This window comes from Myotis brandtii, unplaced genomic scaffold, assembly GCF_000412655.1.
Source record: "Myotis brandtii unplaced genomic scaffold, ASM41265v1 scaffold332, whole genome shotgun sequence".
Taxonomy (NCBI): Eukaryota; Metazoa; Chordata; class Mammalia; order Chiroptera; family Vespertilionidae; genus Myotis; species Myotis brandtii.
The window spans coordinates 3,471,523-3,478,639 of record NW_005362797.1 but is presented as its reverse complement, the minus strand read 5'-3'; the positions used below and the strand labels follow the sequence as shown (position 1 = coordinate 3,478,639).

Below are 7,117 nucleotides of genomic sequence, written 5' to 3'. Positions count from 1 at the left end.
CCTCGATGGTGGCCGAGGTGCGGGGGTTACTGAAGGGAGGGTTAGTAGAGGGGCTGCTGCCACGGGGGTCTCAATGCTCGGGGCCTCTGGCCTTCGGGACGGCCCCTCTCCTGGCTGAATCCCATGACCCCGAACCACTCCGAGGAGTAGGAGCCCGTGTGCCCACCGCCCCTCTGTGCGGCAGGAAAGCCCAAACCCCCTGCTCCGGACCCTGCGGAAGCCGGCAGAACCGCAGAACCAGCCCTGTCTTGGGCACCGCCTTGGGGGACAGCTGGGCTCCCAGTGAGGGAGCCTATAGAGTGTGACACCTGACGCCCTGGGTACCTTGACCTGGTGCTGCCCACCAAGTGTTTCCAAGCCCAGGGTGGCTGCACAGTGGTACTGGCAGTTCAGCCAAGGCCGGTAGCGCCCCCTCCTTCCCTGCTCCAAGCCCAAGCGGAGTCCAGGGCCGGGGCAGCCGGGGGAGGCCCCACAGGGAGCCCAGGCAGAGGTCAAGGTGGCACTGGCTGGCAGGCTGTGTGCAGGACCCCCCGAGACCAGCGAGACAGGCTGGACCCCCAGCAGAGGCAGGACACGGGGCCTCCCCGCCTCGGTCCTAGGGCCCTTTGCTTGCTGGCCTGGGCTCTGCTTTCTTGAGCAGCAATGAAATGCGACATGAAAAATTTGTACAAGTTTGAGAAAACCCAGGGCCCTGGGGATGGGCCTCCTCCGTCGGCCACACGGGCAGTAGGTAGCTCTCAGGCAGGCACTGAGGAAGCGGGCGTTTCCCGCCGGCCTGCGCTGACTCACCACTTGGAATCTCTCTCTCTGCCGTGAAGGGTCAGAGGCCCCGGGAACACTATGTCCCGGACGGGAATCGGCCTGTCCTGAGGGACTGTGTGGGGACCTGGCCCCCACTGTCTATGGAGCTAAAATCCCAAACAGCAGCCTCAGGGCTCCTCCCCTGCTGAAGGGTTGCCCTGCAAATGGCTCTCCCTTGGGGCAGGGCACGGAGAACCAGGCCTGGGCACAGCCCGGCTCTGCAGGCCGCCTTTCTCTGTGGCTCACAGGTGGGCCTCTGGCAGCCAGGCTGTGGCCTTGGCCACACCTGCACCCCCAGCCCAGGAGGCTTTCTCATTCCGCTGGAGAGAGTCAGCCCTCAGGAGCAGTGATGGACAGAGCGCCCTTTCCCGAGGTGCCCACGGGAGGTGCCCAGCAGGAGCCTAACTCACCCCAGGGGGAAGACTTCGGAGGGGCCAAGGCGTATAGGTTTTGGCCCCACGTCCCAGACACAGGCAAACAGCCTCCTGCAGACCACCTGGTCCCACCACTGAATTAGAGTCGCCTGAAAGAGGGCTGACCTGCCCAGGGCCATGGGCAGAAGAGAAGAGAGCCCTCAGGTGGCCAGGCCCGCCTCTGAGCTTCACCAGCTCCATGGTGAACTCAAGGGTATGGCCTAAGGCCTGTTTTTCCATAAAAACCCGCTCAGGCTTAACACTGGCCTTGGGTGAGGAAGGGAGTGAATTCCCGCCCCTTCCTGGCAGCTGCCCCACCTGGTAACTGGCTGGATTAAGACAAGGTTTTTAAAGCAGCAAGTGGTCAGTAGACAATTAGGAGAACCGACAAGAGAGGACAAGGGCCAGCCCCAGAGCCCAGAACATTCAGACCAGGGGGCCAAAGAGAAGCTGCGGAGGCCGGGCTGCAGCCCCTGGGAAGGGTCCCAGGGAAGGCTCTCGGGGATGGTCTGGGAATTCCTGCTCAGCGCTGTGCCCGCCCGCCCTGGCCTAGCTGTTCCTCTGGGCAACCGGCCAGAGGTCTCTCCAGAACAGTCCTCTAGAACCGGGCCTGCTCTGTCACCCCAAGTCCTCGGCTTCCCGTCACTGGCCTTCGACATGGGATAGAGGTGTGAGTCCCTGCATCTCGGACAAGCCAGGCAGGCCTTGGGTCTTCCTACAGTGGCCCCGGGAAATCCCAGGGATGTGACTGTGGACATGTTCTTCCGTTAAGCAGGGGGAGGGTATGTGTGTAGGAAGGGAAGGGACAGTGGTTTCACAACATGGCCACTCCTGTCTGCTCAGCCTTACCTGGCCCCAGCAATGGCATGGAAGGGTCATCAGAGCTACTACCACAGTAATCATTACCATCCTCCAGCTCGCTGCTGACCGTGTTGCCGTTGGCAATGGCCTTTTGTTTGATTGTGAAGAAGGCCTGTATCTTCACATTGTACCTGGAAGGTAAGGCAGGAGGAGATCAGAGCTGCGGGAGAGACCTGGCAGGGGAGAGGGCTGGGAACCCCCCGCCCCTCACACCCCTGCGCACACAGTCAGGTGGCCCTGGACTGTCCCACGAGGGACCTGGGGAGCCAAAGCTTTGCAACTGTGTTGACAGCATTCCTAACAGGAACTGGAGAACAATGGGCAGTCTGGCGGCCCTGCTCCCACCCATGTGTGCGTGGGCTTCCTGGGGGCCTGAAAAACCTTCAGCCCAAGGAAATGCCGGATGCCTACTCATTGCGGGGCACAGGCCTGCCCGGAGCAAAGGAGCTCGGCTCAGCCTCAGGGACCGGCTCGAAGGAGGCGTGATAGGCCTGTCCTCTCTCCCACGGCTGAGTCTTTGGGTCTCCCCCGTGTCACTGACAGCAGCACCCCGGCCCACACCCAGGCTGCCCCCCTCGCTGAAAGGCACTCAGAGAGGGCATCTTTGAGGGGCAATTCTCCTGCAGTCTGACCGCTCATCCCCCATTTTTATAAAACATTTTGATTCACAGCCTCATAAAACTCAGTGTTGTTTTTTAACCAACTGCAGAGATATAAACAAGAAGATAAAACCTGAATATGGCTCACCTCATGGGCAGTTTTTTCTTTTCCTTTTTTTTTTAATGGGGAAAACCATATACAACATAAAATGTGCTACTTTAATTATTTTCCATTTTGAGGCACTCAATTCAGTGGCATTAATTACATTTACAATGGGAACTAGTCACCACTATTGCTATAACTTTTTCAGCACCCCAACAGAACTCCTCGCCCACTGACCCATTCGTGGCTAACCACCCCCTCCTCCGAGCACCTAGGAATCGCTAACTCGCTTTCTGACTCTATGAGTGTGACTCTCCTAAGAACCTCATGCAAGCGGCATCAGACACTATCTGTCCCTTGGTGACGGGCTCCTTTCACTCCGCATGTTTGCAAGGTCCACCCTCGGTGCAGCATCTGACAGAATCCCTCCTTTTTAACGGCCGGATAATACTCCTGGTAGGGAGTTCTGAGATGCTTCTGACCTGGGCAGCTCGCATGGGGCCACAATCCCGGACCCTGTGTCTGCATCCTCCACACTGTGAGTGGCGCCCCCTGCGGTTGCATGAGGCAGCGGCCCTGAGAAGCGCCATTTTACGAAGCTTAGAGCAGAAGCGAGGCTGCCTAGCTCTTTTGAAAAGAGTGGAATTGACTTACCAGATTTATATAGATAGCAAAAAAAAAAAAAAAGTGGTCACCCTGGGCATGGAGTGGGGTGGGAGAGAGGTCCTCGTTTACTACTTGTCTGGGAGTGGCTTTGTCTTCTACCCACCATCCCTGACTCCCCTGGCCTGGTGTGGACAGCACCCCAAAACAGTGTCTGCACATCTCCCTCCTGTTCCGGCCTCCCCAGTGGGGTGTCCCCCAGAGAACTGGGGCTGGCCAGAGGTTAGACGTGAATCAAGGCGCCAGACAGCCCAGAAGGAGAAGAGAAAGGGCACTTACTTCATGATCAGAATGTAAAACCCGTACAAGATGATGAGCACCAGGCCTTCCCACCTCAAAGAGAGAAAGGAGGCCGTGGTTAGAGCGAGAAAGACCCAAGCTGGAGGCTGGGCGTGACCGTGCAGAGGGTGAAGCGGGTGTCCTTCCCCGTGCCCAGCGCCTGGCCCAGCACCCGGGACCCAGGCATGCAGGTGTGTGCCCAGCCCGGCTGTCCCGCACACTAAAGCTGTCTGGGTGACAGAGAGAGAAGGCTGAGAGTGGGGTCCCCTCAACTCCAGGGGGCTGCAGGGCTCCGCTGGAGTCCCCCTGCTACCAGAACAAGGAGGGCCAGGGCCACCACATCCCAGGACTTCGGAGGGGAGAAGCCAGGAGTCACCCAGACTTGACACGAAGAGGCCCCATGATCACCCGAGATTCTGGCCATGGAGCAGAGAAGCTGTGGGTGCAGGCGGAAAGGGGCCCCGAGAGCTGCCTTAAGAGGGGGCACAGGACCTCCTGGGTGCACAGTAGGGCAGGGTCGTTCCGAGACACGCCAATACCGCTGTCTCGCATGTGCAGTGCCCAGCTCCGGGCACGGTGGGGTTTCTGTAGCTCTGACCACAAGCCTCCGAGGACCCTCACAGCTTTAGTGTGTCCGTCCATCTAAATGTGCCCGGCATGGGCTAGCATCGCTCCGGGCACGGTGGGGTTTCTGTAGCTCTGACCACAGCCTCCGAGGAGCCACACAGCTTTAGTGCGTCCGTCCATCTAAATGTGCCCGGCACGGGCTAGCATAGCTTTGGGAGCTCTTCCTTGGCTGACAGGAGCCCAAGGACCAGCAGAGCCACAAAGGGACTTGGAGGTGATCTGACCCCCACCCCAACTCCATCCACAGGTGGGGAAAAGGAGATCGGGGAGGTTCCTGGGTCACAGGGCAGGTTAGGGGCCAAGGGGGGCCAGCACCAGGCTTCCCTGGGCCCACAGCACGCAGCCCCTCACAACAGGCCTCCTGAATATACCCAGCAAATAGTCACACACAGGATGCAGATTCTGACTGTCATGCAGAAGACATTTTTACGGCTTATACGAATGTAAGATACAGTCACGCTCTAGAGAGTGCAAACAACAACCTTTTCTTTAAAGTTTGCGCTGTATGTATCTTAGTTAAGGAATCGTTCCCGCCCTCAAGGTCATGAAGGTGAGTCCCTATGTTTTATTCTATGTTATTTTAATGCTGCTTTTTACAGTGAGGACTTTCGCTCACCTGGAGTTTATCCTTCCATAAGGGGTGAGGGACAGAGCTGATGGTATCTTGTTCTGCATGGACTCCTGGTGGTCCCAGCAGCAGCTGAGACCCCCTCCCCAACTCACTGCCTTGTCACGCATGACACCTACCATATTTCCCAGCCCAGAAATGGGCCTACTACTGGGTTCTCGGTTCCATATTCCATACTGGCCTATGCGTCTCCCTGTGCAAAATACCGCACTGTTTGAATCATTTTAGCTTTATCCTGTATCTTGGTGTCTGGTAGGATGGGAATAGTAAGGGAAACCATGTTTGTCACTTTGAAAGGACAAATAAAGGCATGATTACTTAGACAGTGGTTCTCAACCTTCTGGCCCTTTAAATACAGTTCCTCATGTTGTGGTGACCCCAACCATAAAATTATTTTCGTTGCTACTTCATAACTGTAATGTTGCTACTGTTATGAATCGTAATGTAAATATCTGATATGCAGGATGGTCTTAGGCGACCCCTGTGAAAGGGTCGTTCGACCGCCAAAGGGGTCGCGACCCACAGGTTGAGAACCGCTGACTTAGAATCATACCCTTTTTATTTTTACCAAGTTCATAAGCCTGAGATGCTTCTGACCTGGGCAGCTTTTACTGTTTGTAAAAATAATTCTGAAGAAGATTCAATGAACCCAATAAGGACGCTAACAAAATAGGAGGCAAAACAAACTTTAAAAACTTACCACACAATTTCTTCATCATATATGAACTGGAAGGCAAAAGAAAGAAAGGGAGGGGGACATATTTACTAAAAAAACAACAGAAAAGCAAAAAACAAACACAGGCCTGTCAGCACCCAGGGCGGCCACACCTCTGCGTTTCCACAGGAAGCTGGACCCCTCTCTCCATTCTGGGCTCCCCGACTGCAGAAGGTGACCTGGCCTTAGGGGAAACCCAGGTCAGCAGGTGCAGCAACCTGCAGCCCCGCAGAGCTGGGGCCTCTCAGAGAAATGGCCGGCGCTTCGTTATGGTCCAAGTAGCGGCTGGGGCCAACCTGGCAGCGGCCGGCCCTCACTAACAGAACAGAGCTGCTGCAATCACGAATCTTCAAAACTGAAGCCATCCATCCATCCATCCATCCATCCATCCATCCATCCATCCTACCTGCCTACTTATCTGCCTGCTTATTTACTTACCTACCTATGGTGCCTGCATGTATAGGAGAGAAGGGGTGTTATTTTCTGAAAAATAAAGAGTAAACCCTTGGGAACTTCTGAGGGCATAAGACCCACTTGTACCGTTTGAAGGGAGGCAGGGGGCAAGGGTGGGGGACTCCATGGTTACCTAATCGGGCACTGACATTGCCCGGCAACCCCACCCTGAATCTTTGGCATGTGGTCCAGAGGAGGATGCTATTAGTTATCTATCACTGGAAGGGAGAGGGAGAGAGAGGAACATCAATGTGGGAGAGAAATAGTGACCATTGGCCTGTGAGCACCCCAGCCGAGCCCAATGGGGACAGGTAGGTGGAGGGGCTACACCCACCAATCGGATCCTGGAGACACAGAGGTTCCCACAGGGGACGCCAGCAGAGGCCAGGGGCTTCTGTCTGAACCTGGGCCCACCGCACCCCCCTCCCGGCTGTCATGTGGGCGGCACACACAGGTCTGCTTTGGGGTGCCGCTTCTGAGAGGGTCGTCCTGGCCGGGCATCGCCGGGAGGCTCCCCAAACTCAAGGCTCTGAGAAAGTGGCACTCAACCTGGGGAAATTTCGGGACACTCAGGGAGCTATTTTTAGATTTTACAACCCCACGGAGGGCCCCTGGCTTTCAGAGGCCTGGGACGCGGAAACGGTTCTCTTGGAGTTTCCTCACATTGGGCACAAGTGTTAAGCGTCCTGCTAAATATTCAGGTAAATGACAAAAACCAATAAAAAACGGGAGCCTAGAACAGCTGTTTTTTTTACATGGTTTAGGTAAATACTTAATTTTCTAGTGAGGTAACTGTCATGCCACGGGGGGGAGATTGTACTTGGCTCGTTTAGGATTTTATCGGGAGTCGTTCATAATTTTGGGAAATGACATCATTGATGTCAGCACCACTCAGGGGTTTAAGGGCCAACCCAGCACACGGGCCTAGGTCTGAGCTGACAGCTGTCAGGCTGCTGTCCATGGGGGGGGGGGGGG

At 56.0% G+C, this 7,117-nt stretch overlaps 1 protein-coding gene across 1 annotated transcript in view; it reads right to left on the bottom strand.

The window, feature by feature from the left end:
• Window positions 1-6: 6 nt before the first annotated feature.
• SLC24A4 (solute carrier family 24 (sodium/potassium/calcium exchanger), member 4) overlaps window positions 7-7,117 on the bottom strand; it is a gene marked incomplete at its 5' end in the record, with an annotated part of 104,443 nt that continues 97,332 nt past the window's right edge. Inside the window, 3 exons of the mRNA XM_014543659.1 lie at window positions 7-2,206; window positions 3,720-3,773; window positions 5,675-5,700. Of these exons, the coding sequence (XP_014399145.1) occupies window positions 2,029-2,206; window positions 3,720-3,773; window positions 5,675-5,700 (258 nt within the window). The remainder of the gene's footprint in view (window positions 2,207-3,719; window positions 3,774-5,674; window positions 5,701-7,117) is intronic.